The following is a 20,156-nucleotide window of genomic DNA, read 5'->3' as shown; positions in this document are numbered from 1 at the left end:
ATTCGGTTTCGAGCTATTGTTGGCACCGACTTCAAAAATGCCATTTCGAAAAAAACGCGTTCAAAGTATCAAGAAATTGTTCCCTCAAACTTCGCTTGCTTGACAGTGTGACCGTCCATGTTTGTCGGTACACGTACATTTTGTTGATGGGCAGTCGAAAATCGACAAAAACTCTCATTAAAGATGACATGGGTCGGAAGTATTATATCTCGAAAAATTTTAAAGGAAGATATTCATTCATTAACAATCCTACATGAAAATGTTCAGCTGATGTAAATCCAAGATGAGGCCAAAACTATGAAAATACCTCTATTCCAGATATGTATGTGCCTAAATAAAGCCATTCCGTCTCGAAATTGAAAAAATAAAAGCATTAAAATAGCTCATGAAACCGAGTTTGAAATATTGCTGTCCCTAAAGACTTTCGTGAAATTCTGGTCAAAATATAGTTATCATGTTTTATTTCATGCAATTCGGGATTACGTGAAAAATCGTCATTTTGGACCATAAAATCGTCAAATCGTCATTTTTCAATTTTAGGCCAAAAAATCGTCAAAATGACGATAAATCGTCAAATTCGGCAACACTGCTCGGGACTCACATAAGCAACCAAAATTTCGTGACCATCCGATCAAAATTGCGACCTGTAGCGTGATTGCAATAAATGGAAGAAGTGGATGCATTGTGATATCTCCCTTGATTGGCCACCTTCTCCAACATACTTTACACCAATTTAATTTAATTTAATACCCCTACTAGAAGCCGATATATTCACAAAGAATAAAACTTTGAATTTGTCTTTACATGAGTTTTTCCCCATTACGACCCCTAAATATTATCCGACTATCACCACAATCAATAGGCTTCTTCCCTTGTGGGGCCCGCATCTACCCCCAAAATCTCGTGACTATCCGATCAAAATTCCAACCGGTAGCGTGATTACAAAAAAAATTAAAAAGTTGGATATATTACTGACTTTTGCGATATCTCGGTTGTTTGCCCACTTACACCAACATACTTTGCATCAATATAAAGGAGATCTGCTCTTCTACCATTTACGGGCTTTCTTTTTGGAATACTCCTACCAGAAGCGGAGATATTCGCATAAGAAAAAAACGTTGACTTTTCTCCACATAAGCTTTTTGCTTATTCCGACTCCTGAATATTATCCGACCATCACCAAACTTAATAGGCTTCTTCCTCCGTGGGACTCGCATCAACTCCCAAAAAATTCGTGACGATCCGATCAAAATTGCGACCTGTAGCGTGATTACAAAAAAATCGGAAAATGGGATGCATTACCGACTATTGCGATATCTTTGTTGTTTGACCTCCTACGACAGCCTACTGTACATCGTTGTAAAGGTGATATTTTCTACTTTCCTTGCCAGGTTTTCCTTTTGATATACCTCTTAAAGAAACAGAGCTATTGGCTTTGAAATAAAACGTTGACCTTTTGACCAAATAAGTTTTTGCCCATTTCGACCCCTGAATATTATCCGACCATCATCAAAATCAATAGGCTTCTTCCTCTGTGGGACCCCCATTATCTCCCAAAATTTCGTGACGATCCGATCGAAATTGCGACCTGTAGCGCGATTTTGTAAAAATTTGAAAAATGGGATGTATTACCGACTATTGCTATATCTCCGTTATTTGGCCACCTACGCCAACCTGCTTTGAATCATTGTAAAGATGGTATATTCTTCTTTCATAGTCAGGCTTTGCTTTTGGAAGATCCCCAACCAAAGCTGTGATATTCGTCATTATAACTCAAATCGCAAAAATAAAAAGTTAGGTTGTATTAGCGACTATTGCGATTTCTTCGTTGTTTGACCACCTACGACAACCTACTATACATCATTGTAAAGGTGATATTTTCTACTTTCATCAGCATACCCTTTATATTTATGCTTTTGACATACCCTTTATAGATGCGGAGATATTTGCTTTGAAATAAAACGTTGACTTTTTCCCCAAATAAGTTTTTTGCCCATTCCGACCCCTGAATATTATCCGACCATCACCAAAATCAGTAGGCTTCTTCCCCTCCGGGACCCTCATCAACACCTAAAATTTGGTGACGATCCGATCAAAATTGCGACCTGTAGCGTGATTACAAGGTTTAGATGGACTGACGGACGGACACACATAGCCAGATCGACTCAGCTCGTCGAGACATTCATTTTGGTATATATAAGCATGTGTCTACGACCATTATTTCGATGCGTTACAAACTTTTTGGCCAAAACCAACTTATAATACCCTCCCCACATAGTAGTGTAGGGTATAAAAATTAAATTGTGACAATGCACTCACTGACTGTATTGTCTCCTTATAAAACAAACCCAACTTAAACTTATATATCTCAAAAGTAGTACAACCTATGAAAAAGAAAGCCAATCTTGTAGAAAATTATCGTAGCTACAACATTTTCTTTAGTCCTATTCCGATAGGACTTGCGGTTTTCAAGCAAAATCCTGAAGACCTGAGAAAAAAAATCTGAGTGATTGATTTGAACTTCTATATATCTCAAAAACGCTAAAACCTACGAAAATATTATGTAGGTCAATCTTGTACAGAATTTTCACTGCTACAATAGTTTCTTTAGTCCCATTTCCATAGGACTTGCGGTTTCCAAGAAAAATCGTGATAACCTAAAAAACGCCTAAGAATGTCAGCTTGAATCGCGATTTATTTAAAAATCCCTCCAGCGATTTTTTCTTGTTTTTGGATTTTTCTCACCTATGAACATTGCTGTTTCAAAATCCGCAAAAAGTTTCCAGGTGTAAGCGGTTTTCACTTAAAGTTAGTTAAGGCGCCCCATATTTAGCACTGTTTTATAAGGTAGCGGTACAGTCAATGCATTGTCGCAATTTGAACTTCTATATCTTAATAACGGAAAACCCTACGAAATTATCATAAAGATCAATCTTGTAGAGGATTTTCGTAGCTACAACACTTTCTTTAGTCCCATTTCGATAGGACTTGCGGTTTTCAAGCAAAATCATGAAAACCTAAAAAACCCTAAGAATGTCAACTTCAATCGTGATTTATTTAAAAGCGCTCCTGCGATTTTTTTTGTTTTTGCTCATCTATGAACATTTTTGTTTCAGAATCCGCAAAAACTTCCCAGGTATAAGCACCTTCCATTTAAAGTTGCGTCAAGAGCACCGTGTCCCATGAAAACTAAAAAACTACAAAGAAATATATTTGTAATTGAATTGAAAAAGAATAATTTTATATGTAAAATAAATAAAATAATAATTTTGTATTTAAAATAAATAAAAAAAATAATTTTATATTTAAAATAAATAAAAAAAATAATTTTATATTTAAAATAAATAAAAAAATAATTTAATTTTAAAATAAATAAAAAAATAATTTTATATTTAAAATAAATATAAAAAAAAATTGTCAGGTGTGGGGTTCGAACCCACGCTCCCTCTCGGGAACCAGAGCTTAAATCTGGCGCCTTAGACCGCTCGGCCAACCTGACTGTTGTGATGGATGTGCTAAAATTCAATTCTATGCTTCGTGTATTTATTTCCAAACCACCACAAAATCCAAAAATAGATTTGTTTTACTTCGTTTCCCTCATCCGTAACAACGTCGTTGTGCGAAATACCCGGTTGTGTTCGAGTGATGACTGACTGTACGTGTGTATGTTAGTAAATACGAAAAATTCTACACTCTGTTGGTTGCTGGTGATGACGACGACGATGATGACGTTTGTTGGCAAGGGGAAAGAGGGTAAGTAAAATTCTCTTGTGTGATTAAAGCGACGACGCTTCTGTTCTGTTGATTTTTCTTTTCAAGTACACTGCTGGTTGTTTATGTAGAAAATTGGTTTCTTTGGTGTCGAAAAATGTTTATTACAAATTTTAAAATGTTTAAATTTTAACTTTAATGTTTTTTAAATGTTATTTTCATTAGGGCTTACAATAGGAAATAATAATTTGTATAGTAAAAATATTTTTATTAAAGTTTTAAAAATTGGATTTTTATTTTAAGGGGCCCAACAAAATCCACTTTTTCAAGAGTTTTTCCAGGAAAACTACCAAACTTTTTTTTAATAATTTTCTTCATCTGAAATAAGACATCTTAACCTACTTTCGTATTTTTTTATATTGAGTACCTTATTTAATATTGAGTACCTTAAGTTAAATATCTATTAAAAAATGTCGATAAAATGGAAAATTTTTACCATAAATCGACCAAAAAACTAAGATAAATATCGTCGGTGTCCATAGTGTCCAAGTGTTCCATACGCCATTTTTGACATTTTGAGATAAAGGTACCTTACAAGGTTTTGAACCATGCTCTTTCAGATTTTTGTTCGGTTTTTCTATATCTCTTATAGTTTCTGAGATCTTCAGATGCCAGTATGTTCCATATCCGCTTTGTGATCCAAAAAATCTTGTCGTTTTGTTCCATATCCATAAAGCCTGGCGTATGGAACAAAACAACTTTGAACTTTTTAGTTCCATATCCATGTCGTTTGGCGTATGGAACAAAAAGAGACAAAAACTAATTGTTCCGCACCAAAAATGATGGCGTTTGGAACAAAAAATTTTCCATTTTTGCCAAGTTACGGACAAGTGTGGCGTATGGAACAAATTGTTTTAAAGGACTTGGTTTAAAAACTGAAGAATAATAGTTTCTAAATCCAAATATTTTTGAATATTGTATTGTTATATGAAAACGAGAATGTATCAATCGTTTAAACAAAAAATCCATAGTTTAAAGACAAAATTTTGATGAAAGTCCATAAAAATATACACAAAAACGGCCATTCGACTTGAAGCTAACCGACTACAAAAATGGTATTATAAGAAAATCGCGTTTAAATGTTTTATGTTACCTTAGAAATGCAAAATATCAATCCGTTTTGGCCGATCGAAATTTTTACCACAAAAAATAGTGGGGGAAATCCCTTAAATAAATGTTTTAATAAACCTATAATAATGGTCGTTATTGTATTTATATGAGAAAAATAAATGTTTCATTTAAAGTCCTGATTTTTAAACTCCACAGTAGCACTTCATTAAGGGAGGTGGAACACGATTGATAAAAAGTGTTTTGGTTGAAATGTGACAAAACGTGTTCCATGTGACACAAACTGCCAAAAACATGAAAAAAAGATTCCATGGAACAATTCAGCAACTTTTTGCAATTACAAAAATTTGCCATAACTTCTAGACTATCACAGATATCTGACTAAAATAAACTACTGACATATTCTATGAGTTTAGTTAAGTATAACTGAGCTCTTAAAGTGTTGGATTATTGCGCCATTTTTATCCTGTATGGCCTTAAACATTAACTTGAGTTTTTCTCGAATCAGGTAAATGGCGTATGGAACACTTAAGCATGACACCGACGATATGTCAGCCAATTTATGCTCCGATCTGTTTCAAATTTTTACTCCATATTTAATGATTTTTTGAAAGTTGCAAATGGGGATAAACCCTGAAAGGGCATCAGTTCTCCAAATTTTTGATTTCTTTGAAAATTTGTCCAAGGATAATATTGGGAGTCGATTATCGATAGCAATTATCGTTGAGTTGTCAGTTGTCAAAATTACTTTATGTATGGCAACCTTCAACTGAAGTTGCGAATCTCAGTTGACGAACCGGCTATTTTTCAGCAACCAGTTATTTTCAGTTGCAGTGAATATTTTCAAAGAAACAAGAAGTAAAATTGAAAGGAAAAAACATTTTCTTAACAATTGTTGATTATTTGCATGATTAATTAATTTTGTGTATCAAAAATATGGTGAAAATAACAATAAAACAACAGTTTGAAATATTAATTGATAAATTGAGTGCAAATCCATGGGTTCCATCTATACAGCCGACAACACCAGGGAATTTCATAGAGTACATCTAATTCGCTAATAATTGTACCTATTTAACCTTTTACCCAAACCTCGAGGTATAACAAATTATTGTTTTTATCTCTCCTGAACAATTTAATGTTTTTATGGTACGAGGTTGAGAACGTAATGCATCGATATATCAATGAAATCTATATTTTTTGCTTAAATTTGTCCAAAGCTCAACAGTCCATTTCTTTCAAGTACTCCCCCTAATACCATATTTTATAGCTCCATTATCTCAGACCTCTTTTTCCCACTAATAATTAAAAAAACAGTTCAGACACTCTGTGATCACTGGGATCGTATTATGATCCGACAGTTGAGGGGAGATTCTTGGTCTTGTGGATAATATATTGTTTGGTAGAGTTGTATAGTTCATGAACGAACTAGTTCAATTGAACGATTCATTGAAAAGAGTGTATGAACTAGATCAGTCGATATAGTTCATTATAGTTCACTGAACTATAATCAGTGTCGGTGACCGTACGATCAACGAACGAACGATTCACATTCTAGTTCAACATGTCGTTCACAAATGCAAAAAGTGACGCCGTCGTCTGTGTTAAGTGATGCCTTCGTTATGTGATGAGTCTGTTTACGTTTTGGATCAAGGTACATGGAATAGATGTTCGAAATTTAAGATTTCTACAAAAACATAGAGAATCCATTACCTATTGAATGTGCCTTGTTTTGGATAGAAAAAAAGGAAAAAATAAAAGAAAAACACACACACAAAGCTTTTTCTTCAATGACAATTTCTACAAACAATAGAAAAATATATAATTTACCCCCTGTTTTTGTAACTATTTTTTGTTCATTCGTCTATATTCGTAATAATTTAGGCATCTATAGCTCGGCCCCCAGATGACATACGGACCTAATTCGTAAACACGTTCCATATATAGTTAAGAATTCCTCTTTTAAAAATCAGAGCTCTATATTTGCCCTGAGGCGAGTAATGTCATGTTCACACGAGCGTTTCAATTATGTTGTTCGCCTGTCGAATGACGTACACGAATTAACCCGTTTCCACGACGCCATTCGTAATTAACAGAAACATAAACAAAATTTTCCTTCATTTTTGTTTCCTTGTTTTCACGAAAATTTGAACCGAAAACACATAAAATATACATTAAATGAATAGGGAAAGCAATGGACTTTCCTTCAAATGTATCTTCTATATTTAACTACACACATTTCATTCATTTTTTCCAATAAATTCTGAATAATTTTGTATTTTCAATATATTTTTATATGTTGCTATTTTCAAAATTAAAGAGAGAGAGACATGTCAAAACAATGTTTGTGTATACAGACTTTCAGTTATTTGTTTCCTTTTTGTTTCTGATTTTTTACGCGATTTTGAACTAATGAACAAGAAATGTGTGTGGAATTAAAGCTGTAAACAGATACAACGTTTGATTAAAGTTTTGCGTTGGGCGTCGAGAAAAAAACAACAACAACAGGGCGACGACGATACCAAAGTCCAGCGTTTATCTGTTTGCCGGCATATATTTCAAATGAATTTGACTTTTTCGGCATCATGCCCAACAGTGTAAAAACGGCCAAAACGACACAAAACTTTAATCAAACGTTGTATCTGTTTTCAGCTTAAGAAGGAAACACATCCATGTTCGTTCTGCATCTATATAAAATGTTGGCTCTGCGAAAAATGGCCCCAGGAAATATGGCCCCAAAAGGCATTGTGAAAAATGGGTGAAACTGTATAATGAATTTTGACCCCAATATACCTCGAACAATTTCCCCCCAAAATAATGCAATATCGCCCCAACACTAAAATGAAAAATTGCCCCAAGTTTGGGGTAATTTGGCCCCAAAAGGCATTGTGAAAATGGGTGAAACTGTATAATGAATTTTGACCCCAATATACCTCGAACAATTTCCCCCCAAAATAATGCAATATCGCCCCAACACTAAAATGAAAAATTGCCCCAAGTTTGGGGTAATTTTGCCTAATGAAGTTTTACCCCAAAATAAAAAATGCAATTTTGCCCCAAAAATTTTATAATTTTTATTGGTAATATAAAAACAACCAACCACAGTATCGTTTACACTTTCTATGCAGTAAGGACAAATAAAATGTTTCGATTTACCCAATGTTGAACAACACTTTAACTGTTTGCAAGGAAGCATCACAACAATTTAAAAATTGTCCTTCTATAATACATATTCACAACATTTCTTCTAACTTTCTGATAAAAATCTAAATATATCGACACCATTAAAACAGATACAATTGAAGTAACTTTTAATATATAATAATTAAGCGGGGGAAAGATTGTATGATTAATAAATCGGAGAAGCCACTAGAGAAAATTAAAAAATCTCTAGTGGCTTCTTCAATTTATTAATCATACAATCTTTCCCCCGCATAGTTATTTCACATAAAAACAGATTTTATAAACTGTGTGAAATCGATTTTTATTTGTAATACTTGTGAAGGAGCATAGGTGAAATTGTTTTAAAAATCGCGCGATTTTTAAAACAATCTCACCAATGCTCATTCACAAATTTAAAATCAATTAAAAAAAAAAACAGATTTTATAAACTGTGTGAAATCGATTTTTATTTGTAATACTTGTGAAGGAGTATTGGTGAGATTGTTTTAAAAATCGCGCGATTTTTAAAACAATTTCACCTATGCTCCTTCACAAGTATTACAAATAAAAATCGATTTCACACAGTTTATAAAATCTGTTTTTATGTGAAATAACTATGCGGGGGAAAGATTGTATGATCAATAAATTGAAGAAGCCACTAGAGAAACTTAAAAAATCGCGCGATTTTTTAATTTTCTCTAGTGGCTTCTCCGATTTATTAATCATACAATCTTTCCCCCGCTTAATTTTTATATGATGTTAGTATGTTTATAAGATAACTGAAATATTATAATAAAAACAGATATTATGAACGGTTTGAAATCGATTTTTATTTGTAATACTTGTGAAGAAGCATTAGTGAGATTGTTTTAAAAATCGCGCGATTTTTAAAACAGTCATACCAATGCTCATTCACAAATTTGAAATCAATTTTTAAAACAAAAACTGATATTATGAACTGTTTGAAATCGTATTTCATCTGTAATACTTGTGAAGGAGTATTGATGAGATTGTTTTAAAAATCGCGCGATTTTTAAAACAATCTCACCAATACTTGTTTTTTATTATAATATTTCAGTTATCTTATAAACATACTAACATCAAATGCTCTCCAATACGCACTCTATACTTTTTCTTTCCTTTTTTTAATTACACATTCACACTTCTTACGACTTCCACAGAATATCTAAGAATAAATGGTTTGCAAAGTTGATATATTTTACAACGGAGTAAAACGTAAATTGCTATTGTACGATTATAAATATAAAACAAACTCTTGTAAAATTTAATTTTCACTTTTGAAAAATATCTCAGAAACGCAAAAGGCCCCAAAAATCGACAGAAAATAATTTTGGGGTCTTTTTGCATTTTTAATGTTTGGGGTCATATTTCATTTTTATTGAAATGCAATTATGCCCCAATTTTTTGGTGCAAAAATACCCCAAAAATTTGTGAAAAACTGCCCCAAATTGCGTGTTGTTGTAATGTACACAATTTTTTGGGGTCATTTTGCACTTTTGCTTTGGGGCAATTTTGCATTGGGGCCATTTTTCGCGGAGCCTAAAATGTTTAGTTCATTAATTTCCATTCATCTTTTACCTTTTTTCTAACAATTTTTGTGTTTTTAATAAATTTTTCAATTTTGAATTTAGACATGTCATAATTAATTTTTTCGATAAATTCTCTCATTTGTTAGGGATGGGACATACTTATTCGTCGTTCAGAGAGTATTTCTAATCGAACAACGTAGAAAAATCGTCGTTCGTTCACAGAATTTTGTGTGGGGAAATAAGTAATTTATTCGTAGTTATGGGTCGAACAACGAATAGAGAATGAACGACGTACCGTGGAAACGGGCTATAAATCGATCTACAAAATTTGACAATTCGTGTGAGAAGAATAAAAACTTTTACAAAAACAGGGGGGTAATCCAGAACAAAAATATTACATTTGCATAGCTTTATTCCATTCATAAAGAAAGATTAAGTTGATATAAATTTAAGAAAAACGTCCTTCATTTATGTGGCTGGCAAAAAATCTTGTGTGTGTTTATATTTGGTGTATGTATTAGGGTTAGTCATTTTAATAAATAGTCATTTTTAATAAGAATTGCGTTTTTACTTTTTCGAAATTGTAAAAAAACCTTCAGCACAAAATGCTGCTAAATGCTAAATTTTTAAATTTGAGAAATTTTTGGTGCAATAGTTGTTCTTGGAAATATTTTTTTTTTTAGTTGGTTTTAGTACATCGATTTCAAATATGCAATTTGATCAAAAATCTGTAATTTAGTTTTTAAGCTACATCGATTTTAAAATTTGCAACTCGGTTTCATTTCCCAGTTTTAAAAATTTTAAACGAGTTGCTCTAATAAAGGTTTGACAATACAGAAGTAATGTCATAATACATAATTTATATCGTTTTGAGTTTTAAATTATTTGTTCATAGTTTGTGTTCACATCGCCATGTCGTTTAAAAAAAGTTGCAAAAATGTCAAAAAAAAAAAAAAAAAACAGCGATAACTGGGTCAAAAATATCGAATGAAATAAAAAAAGCTGTTTTGCCGCTATACCATTTATACGAATTTCCGAAAGAAATCAATATAATTGAAAGATATAGAGGATTAGTGCTTGAGAAATCAAAAAAAAAATATTATCAAATTTTAAAAATCACAAAAAAATTCAAATAAAAATGTTGGTTTTGAGCTAAAGTAATTGCATTTTGTGCGGAACGTTTTTTTACAATTTCGAAAAAGTAAAAACGCAATTCTGCTTGTTTTTGCCTGCCCTATATGCTATTTCCACAGATTTTGAATCTAAAAAAATGAGTAACCCTAGTATGTATGCATGCCTTTTCATCCAACGAACGATGAAGAGCCGGTGAACTATTCTGATCCGAATGATTGAACTGGATAGTGAACTATGAACTAGATTGCTGAACTAGTTCAGTTAAAAGAGCTGAACTATTGAACTAGATCTTTCAAATGAACTAGATTGTACAACTCTATTGTTTGGTCCTGAGCTTCGCTAAATATACGAATTCCTGAGTTTTCTCATAAAGTTTATAGTTTTCACAGCATTCCAAGGGGCAATTACATGCAGAAACCTTGGAATTACCTTGTAATAAGGTCTGGTATAATCCTCGAGCATCCATTGAATCAGCAATGTAAAATTATTCGACATTTATAGCGCTTTAAGTGACCCTAACGATCATAATACGAGAGCATAGTAGTTAACAGCGTAAATTTCACGCATTCTTTGGTGGTGCTTTTATCTTGATGCTTTGGAAACTTTAGGAGCGGGTTTGCAGAATAATGTTGTACATTTCTGATTGAGTTAAGATCCAAAAATTATATCAGACCTTATTACAAGGCAATTCCAAGGCTTCTGCATGTAATTTTCCCCTTGGAATGCTGTGAAAACTATATACTTTATTTGAATACTCAGGAATTCGTATATTTAGCGAAGCTCAGGACCATATATTATCCGCAAGACCAACTTCAAAGCGCTCTAGGATCTCAAAATTATTGGTCCCACTGTATTTTATAAGCTACCAGACTGAAAAACTCAACGAAATCTGCAAGGATCCGCTTTAATGAGGTATACGCGAAGTCTGACCTTAAATAAAGGCAATTAATCCACAAATGAAGCTGTATTTGACATGCAGGGAAGGAAGCAGATATGGGAGGAATATATTACCAATCTTTTTACTGATAGCGAACGATCATCGTATGAGGATGTTTCGGAAATTCCAAGAAGAGGGACGTCTATAACGCAGAGCGAAGTAGAACGCGCTATAAAATCATTGAAAGACAGAAAGGCTACAGGACCGGACGAAATCCCATCAGAATTACTGAAACTTATTGATTCCAACAATATACACCTACTAGTCAACCTTTTTAACTACATATACAACACTGGAAACTATCCAGAAGACTGGCTAAAATCAACCTTCATCGCAATACCCAAGAAAAATAATGCAAAACAATGCAGTGACTTCAGACTCATTAGCTTAATGAGTCATGCCTTGAAGATATTTCTAAAGATTATTCATAGTAGAATATACAAAATATGTGAAGCACACATGGGAAATACCCAATTTGGGTTTAAAGAAGGAATGGATGGGTACAAGAGAGGCATTATATTGCATCCAAATTATAACACAAAAATTTAGGGATGCCCAGAAAGATGTATTCATGTGTTTTATTGACTACGAAAAAGCACTCGATACCGTCAAACACGATAAATTAATGGAAATACTATATGATATAGGAATGCAAGACAATGAACTTATGTGCATAAAAAGTCTCTACTGGAATCAGTCGGCAAGAATTGAAGTAAGTGGAGAACCAACAAAAGAAATTTGCATCTCAAGGGGTGTTAGACAGGGCTGTCTTCTATCTCCCTTACTATTTAATGTATATTCAGAGAAAATATTCCAAGAAACGATAGAAGGAGAAAAAGTCGGAATAAAAATTCATGGGAAAATAATTAATAACATAAGGTATGCGGACGATGCCACGTTACTGGCTGGAAGCATATCCGGTCTCCAGAAACTTGTAGAGAAACTTGCACGTGTAAGTGAGAAATATGACCTTAAAATAAACATGAAGAAGACGAAATATATGGTCATAAGCAGAAAAAATCCCCATGCAGATGTGACCTTAAAAGTACAAGGTACAGAAATAGAAAGAGTGCGATCTTTTAAATATCTAGGGATACTAGTAAACGACCAATGGGATCCCTCGAAAGAGATTAAAAGTCGTATAGAGATGGCGCGAGATGCTTTTTGTAAATACAATAAACTTATGAAAAGCCATGACATAAACTTAACAACGAAAGTACGTTTTATAAAATGGAACAGAAGTTTGGACGCTCAAATCCTCTGATGAAAGAAAATTGGAAGCCTTCGAAGTGTGGATTTACCGGCGAGTACTGAAAATACCATGGACTGCGAAAATTTCTAATGACGAAGTACTAAGAAGGATGAATGTAAGCCGGCAGTTATAAAAAAAAAATAAAAAGGCGAAAAATAGCATATATTGGACACGTATTAAGGAACAACAAATACAACATTTTACAAGCAATTTTAAAAGGAAAACTTGATGGAAGGCGTGTTAGAGGAAGAAAAGAAACATCTTGACTCAAAAACATCATGGACTGGACAGGTTATACTGACGAAACGGATCTGCTGAATGCTGCAAGACACAGAGAGCTGACAACCACTATACAATAACATAAATATAATGCGATAAATATTAAAAAACAAAATGAATTGTACGATCACTTATATCCGGATAACGGATGAGTAAATAAAGAGGAAGAATCCACAAATATATTTTATATTTATATTTTATATATGTATACATATAGGTATGTATGTTTCTATTTTTCCAAAAAGATATCACAGACAACCAAAGACGTCCGATAAAGCAATAAAATGTAAAATTTGTATTGCTTATTCCATAACTTTTACGTTAATCTCAATATTTCATTGTGGTGTATGTACACTTTTTCCCTATTAATTTTTATAGAATTTACCGTTATTCGTATTATGGAATATATTTTTGTTGTATTTAGTTTTGTTCATTAGGCATATGAAATAGAACTATGTATGTATAAATTTGTTTCCTTACCCTTAAAACTTGAGATTTATAGGCTGTATGTAGACTTTTTTGGTTGACTGTACTTTCTAAATTTAATTTACTTTCTAAAAAAAATAATTAATAAAAGAAATTCTCTTGTCAGGTGTGGGGTTCGAACCCACGCTCCCTCTCGGGAACCAGAGCTTAAATCTGGCGCCTTAGACCGCTCGGCCAACCTGACTGCTTGATGCCGTTGGCCAAATGTTTGCAATATAAATATATGGTCGACGACATTTTTTCTATTTTTAGAAAAAAAAAGAAATTCTTTAGGGTTCTTCTTTCTCTGTTTTTACAATTGGTTAATTGGGATAATGAGAATGGTTGACATTATTTCCATTGTTTGATTGTATGTATGACCTCATTAAAATGCCAGTGATAAACATCTAATTAGAGAAAATTATTTTTAGATGCAATCCCAGCAAAATTTGAAGGAACGGGTTCCATGCGATGTCGTGATTTCATGGCATCTTTTGCGTTGGTTCAAATGAAGTCGTGAAAGATCCGATCTTTTCATCAGCATTTGAACCCATTCCATCGATCCAATAGAGTTGAATTATATATAACCGGATTTAACAAACCCACTGGGTTTCAAATGTCAGTTCCTTTGTGTATACGTCAAATAAATCCTCATTAAGAAGGTTAACCTTGCAAAAGGCTATGATATAAACATGGCCTAAGATTAATTATTTACAATAGGCTTGACTCTTGTCGTATGCAAAGGGTTGGTGAAAATGACATGCCAAAGCATTGGTGGACATGCTTTGGATCCAAAAATGAATAGCATTTTTTGGGGCCCACGCTCATAAAAATGCATCGATGAAGATGGTAAAAAGATGACATGCCAGATCACTTGCACCCATGATTGAATGGCATCTTTGGCATCGAACATTTTGCTTTTTAATAATTTTGACAATATTTTTGTATTAAAAAGGATATCTTTATAAATAAAAATGAAATGCGGTTTGTTGGCAATTGCGTCAATTGAGAACGGCTGGTCCGATTTAAATATTTTTTTTTTTTAATTTTTCGTCATAGCCCAACGTAGGTTTTTATGGAAAGATAATTTTACCCATCCATTTTTTTAAATACAGGCTGACTTCCGTATCGTCGGTTGCTTGGCAAATTACTGCAAATGTGTGAAGTACCTATTATGTTCCTTAACGCCATTGTACTAACAACTGCGAAGCTACGTGTTTCAAAACGTAAAAATTGCGCATTTTTAACGCAGGTAAAAATCAAACATGTATCAGTTTTATTTCTGATGCATTTATTAGCATTTTTGAGGAACAATGTATGAGTTTGAAACGGAAATATGTTGACGAAGTTTAAACAACACAAATCAATTGAGGATACGGAAGTCAGCCACACTCCATGTCAGTAGAATCAGTATTTTTTGTCTAGAGGAAGCGAATATAGATATCATGAGATATGAGACCCTATTAATAGCTCGCAATAGGGTTTTTAGTATTTTTTGTTTGCTACAACGCTGTGTTTTTATTCTCCACTCTTCAGGATTTTGACTTGTTAAGGATATTGTTTAAAAATGCTTCTTAAGAATATTTTTAAATATGCTTCAAAATATCTTTTTAAAATCCACGATTAGAACTATTTTTTATTTTAATTATTTTAAAAACATTTTAATTATTTTCTTAATATATTTAAATATTTGTTCTTTAAAAATATTTTTTAAAAAGCAACATTTAAAATTATTTCTTTTTTTAAATCTACGTTTAAAAATATTTTTTTAAACTCCACGTTTAAAAATATTTTTTTATAAAAATTTAAAAAAAAAATTCAAAAAATTCACGTTTAAAAAGTTTTTTTCAAAAAATTCCCGTTAAAATTTTTTTTAAATCCACGTTTAATTTTTTTAAGTCCACGTTTAAAACATTTTTTTAAATCTACGTTTAAAAACATTTTTTTAACTCCACGTTTAAAAATATTTTTTTTAAATCCACGTTTAAAAACATTTTTTTAACTTCACGTTTAAACATATTTTTTTTTAAATCCACGTTTAAAAACATTTTTTTTTAACTCCACGTTTAAAAATATTTTTTTTAAATCCACGTTTAAAAATATTTTTTTAAAAATCCACGTTTAAAAATAAATTTTTTTGCGAAAATCCACGTTTAAAATTGTTTTTTAAAAATCCACCTTTAAAAATATTTTTCAAAAATCCACGTTTAAAGCTATTTGTTCAAAAATGCACGTTTAAACATATTTATTTAAAAATCCACGTTTAAAATTTTTTTTTAAGTCCACGTTTAAAAATATTTTTTAATCAACATTTAAAAACATTTTTTTAAATCCACCTTTAAAAATATTTTTTTAAAAATCCACGTTTAAAAATATTTTTTTAAATCCACGCTTTAAAATATTTTTTAAAAATCCACCTTTAAAAATATTTTTTTTTAAATCCACGTTTAAAATATTTTTTTAAAACTCCACGTTTAAAAGTATTTTTTTTAAATCCACGTTTTAAAATATTTTTTTTAATCCATGTTTAAAAATATATATTTTTTTTAAATCCACATTTAAAAATATTTTTTTAAAAATCCATGTTTAAAAATATATATTTTTGTAAATCCACATTTAAAAATATTTTTTAAAAAATCAAAGTTTAATTTTTTTTTAAATTCACGTTTAAAACGATGTTTATTTAATCCTACAAAATACAAATATAATTTTTTAAATTTACGTTTAAATATATTTTTTAAAACACCATGTTTTAAAAATCCAAATTTAAAATATTTTCTTAAAAACACACGTTTAAAATCATTTTTTTTTTAAAAATTATTTTTTTAAATCAACTTTTATTTTTTTAATCCACGTTTAAACATATTTTTTTTTAAATCCACGTAAAAACTTTTTTTAGTTTTTTTTAGTTAGTTTAAAAATATTTTTTTTAAAAATGTATGTTTAAAAATATTTTTTTAACAATCAACATTTAAAATATTTTTTTTAAATCCATGTAAAAACTTTTTTTAAATCCAAGTTTACAAATATTTTTTTAAAAATTTACGTTTAAAAATATTTTTAACAATCAACGTTTAAAATATTTTTTTAAAAACCCACGTTTAAAAATATTTTTTTTTTAAAAAATTCACGTTAAAAAATATTTTTTTAAAAATCCACGTTTAAAAACATTTTTTTAAATCCGTGTTTAAAAACATTTTTTAAACCACGGTTAATAATATTTTTTAAAATTACAGGTTTAAAAATCCACGTTTAAAAATATTAAATTAAAAATATTCTTTTTAAAATATTATTTTAAAAAATCAGGTTTAAAAATATTTTTTTTAAATCCACGTTTAAAAATATATTTTTTAAATCCACATTTAAAAATATTTTTTTAAATCCGCGTTTAAAAATATATTTTTTGTTAAATCAAAAAAAAAAAATATTTTAATAATCCAAGTTTAAAAATATATTTAAAATACAATTTTTAAGCACTTTTTTAAATAAATTTTTTAAGAATATTTTTTTTTATAAAAATGTGCTTTAATATGTTTCTAAATATTTTCATATTTTTTACTATTTTGACATTTGAAATACAGTGGATTTATTAAATACGGTTATATGCAAACGCAATATTATATCAAAAATGATCCAAATAGGCCCACTGTTTATAATACCTACCCCAAATGGTACTGTATATTTACTTTGAAAACATTCAAAAATTCTTTTGTCACCAACGAAAATTGTTTTTTATTTATGTTAAAAAAATAAATAAAAAATAATGTTCGTTAATTTTGTTCTATAAAATTGCCCCACAGTGCAAACTTAAAAACATATCTTCCAGATCATACATAGTTTATTTTAGTCAACAACAATAAAAGTTTGATAACCTTTAGTATCAATGTTTGTTTGCTTAGAATAGAATAACAAATCAAAATTTGCAAAATTTTAATTTTGAATTTTTAAAACAAAACAGTTGTTAATATCATTTCGTAGCATTAAGAATGCCATATAGTTCATTTAAAATGAAGACACGTATTAAACGAAGCCTTCTGCAAGGACTTTCAATTTTCTTACTGGTGACATTGAGTCGCGGAGCCGAATTACCCACCGCCAACAAGGCGAAAAATATTCTAAATTTCATGAATCCAGCTGCTGATCCGTGTAAAAATTTCTATGAATTCAGTTGTGGCAATTTTCCACGTATCTACCCGGCAAGTTGGGGTCAACAGGCAGAGACAAGTGTTTTGCGGCTAATGCAAGGTGACTTGGAACACATAATGCTCTCGGTGTTGAGTAGCCCCAACATCACCATGGATACATTGAGCGATCGTAAAGTTAAAGACTTTTATAATTCCTGTTTGACTCTACGCCAATCTGGTTGGTCGTATGTGGCAAAACTGAAAGAAATAATAGCAGAATTTGGGCAAATGCCTGTGTTGGAGGAAAATTGGTCAGACGACAATTTCGATTGGCTGAAAACTGTGGCGGAAATATCCAAAAAATACGATCTACAAATTATTATTGGCAAATATGTGCGCAAAGATGTGTACGATAAGAAACGCAATACGGTGTATTTTGATGTGCCCTCATTTGGTTTGCCGAAGGCGGAAATGTTTTTGAATCCCGGTTACAAGTTAATGGTGGATGAGTATCGGATGACAATTGTTGAACATTTGCGCAACTATTTAAGTATGGATGAAGTTGTGGCTCAACAGGTGGCTCAAGAAATGTTGGGTTTTGAAGTTGCCCTAGCCATGGGTACGGTGAATGAGACCAGTGTCTTCGCCCAACCTTATGAATATGTGGATTATTTGAAGAGGGAATATCCAGAAGAATTGGATTTGTTGAAATATCTGGAGATGGCATTGGATGCCCCGCTACCCAAGGGTAAAATCATTGATAAATGCACCATGTACCATAAAAATCTTGTGCGAGTAATGAAGCGGACCCCCAAGAGAGTTGTGGCGAATTACATTTTCTATTCATTGTTGAGGAATTTTATGCTGACACCCTTCCCTAATTCCTTTGACGCTTTGCAAAGGGGTTGTGTTAGCCTTACACGGAGACATTTTGCCAATATTCTGGACAATATGGTTTATCGGCGCACCAATGTCAAAGATGCCGAACAGGCGGTCATAAATATGGTTTATGATTTTAAAACTGTCATGGAATTTTCACTGCGTCAAAATACCTGGCTACGCTCGAATATGCAGAAACGTATAAAGGATAAACTGGAAGCCTTAAAGGTTATTGTAAATTCCCATGAAAATCATGATTTTTCTCAAGAATATGGCCAGTTGCTTATTGATGTAAATGATTTTTGTGGTAATTTGAAGTCTATATTTATTTTAAATTCCATGGAAAGCAAAGCCAAGTTAACTGCTGCTCCCATTGCCAATTGGGATGTCCCATCCATTTCGCTTCTACCCAAATACATAGCAGAAGAAAATACCCTTGTGGTTCCGGTGGGATTATTACAACCCAACTTCTTATGGCATTCCTCGTATCCCGTTGCGATCAAATTAAGCCAACTGGGCTTTTTCATAGCCCATGAAATAATGCATGCCATTGACACAGAAGGTCTCTTCTATGATCATGATGGCCAATATAGCCATTGGAATAAGGGGAAAATTCCAGAGCCTTTAGTTATACGCAACTTCTGCTATTCGAAACAAAAACCTGGCAATTATATCTATGGTGGAAGGAAATTGCCAGAGCTGCAATCAGAATTGGAAACTATGGCTGATACTGATGGTTTACATTTGGCCTATAAAACCTTTAATATGTGGTATCACAGTCCATTGTTGGCAGCTTTAAATATTTCCACGGAAGTTCTTCCCGGCTTGGATTACAAGGACCACAAATTGTTCTTCATCAGCTTTGCTCAACTCTGGTGTAATGATGTTAATCACGGCGTTACTAGTCTACCCTTTGTTCCCAATGGGGAATATGTTTCGGGAAGTTTAAAGCTGATGTCTGTCCTATCAAATTTCAAGGAATTCTATAAGACATTCCATTGTGAAAAGCCTAAAAATCCTTTTGTTTGTGATGTCTACTAAAAAGAGAAGAAATAATAATTTATGATTCATGGACTGATGGTCCATGAAAAATATTCTTTAAAAATGTCCATGAAAATTTGTCTTTTAAAAAATTCACTTTTTCGTGAAAAAATAAAAAAATATATATTTTTTAGAAATATGACTTAAAAATATTGTTTTAAAAATATTTCTTAAAGGAATGCAATAATAATATGTTTTACGATTTTTTTAAATAGTTTTAAGAAAATCTTTCTTGAGAAAACTCTTTTAAAAAAATTTTAATGTCTTTCAAAAATATTTTTTAAAAATCCACGATTGGAAATATTTTCTACAAATATTTTTTAAAAATGTTTTTTTTTTTTAATTCTTTAAAAATAATCTTATTTATTTTGATTTTATTTTTATTTATTTAGATTTGTTGATTGTATCCATGTTTAAAAAAGTTTATTCAAATATCCACGTTTAAAACTAGTTTTTAAAAATTCACGATTATAAATATTTTGTAAAAATAATTG

The 20,156-nt window shown here is 31.4% G+C and overlaps 2 protein-coding genes and 2 non-coding genes across 4 annotated transcripts in view; 2 read left to right on the top strand and 2 right to left on the bottom strand.

Annotated features, from left to right (window-relative positions):
• Positions 1–20,156, top strand: part of LOC141389457 (uncharacterized) — a 91,998-nt gene that overhangs the window by 66,323 nt on the left and 5,519 nt on the right. The window lies entirely within an intron of this gene.
• Positions 3,416–3,499, bottom strand: TRNAL-UAA (transfer RNA leucine (anticodon UAA)). The gene has a single exon. It is a non-coding gene; the product is annotated as a tRNA-Leu (tRNA).
• Positions 13,740–13,823, bottom strand: TRNAL-UAA (transfer RNA leucine (anticodon UAA)). The gene has a single exon. It is a non-coding gene; the product is annotated as a tRNA-Leu (tRNA).
• On the top strand, positions 17,625–19,671 carry LOC141391220 (neprilysin-1-like). Its single transcript, XM_073964134.1, has one exon. The coding sequence runs from the start codon at positions 17,626–17,628 to the stop codon at positions 19,660–19,662; it is 2,037 nt and encodes a 678-aa protein (XP_073820235.1). The 5' UTR covers position 17,625; the 3' UTR covers positions 19,663–19,671.

This window comes from Musca autumnalis, unplaced genomic scaffold (assembly GCF_047663935.1).
Source record: "Musca autumnalis isolate F117 unplaced genomic scaffold, ASM4766393v1 scaffold_1, whole genome shotgun sequence".
NCBI lineage: Eukaryota > Metazoa > Arthropoda > Insecta > Diptera > Muscidae > Musca > Musca autumnalis.
Note: the sequence above shows the minus strand (reverse complement) of the source record. Positions and strands in the feature narration are given on the sequence as shown.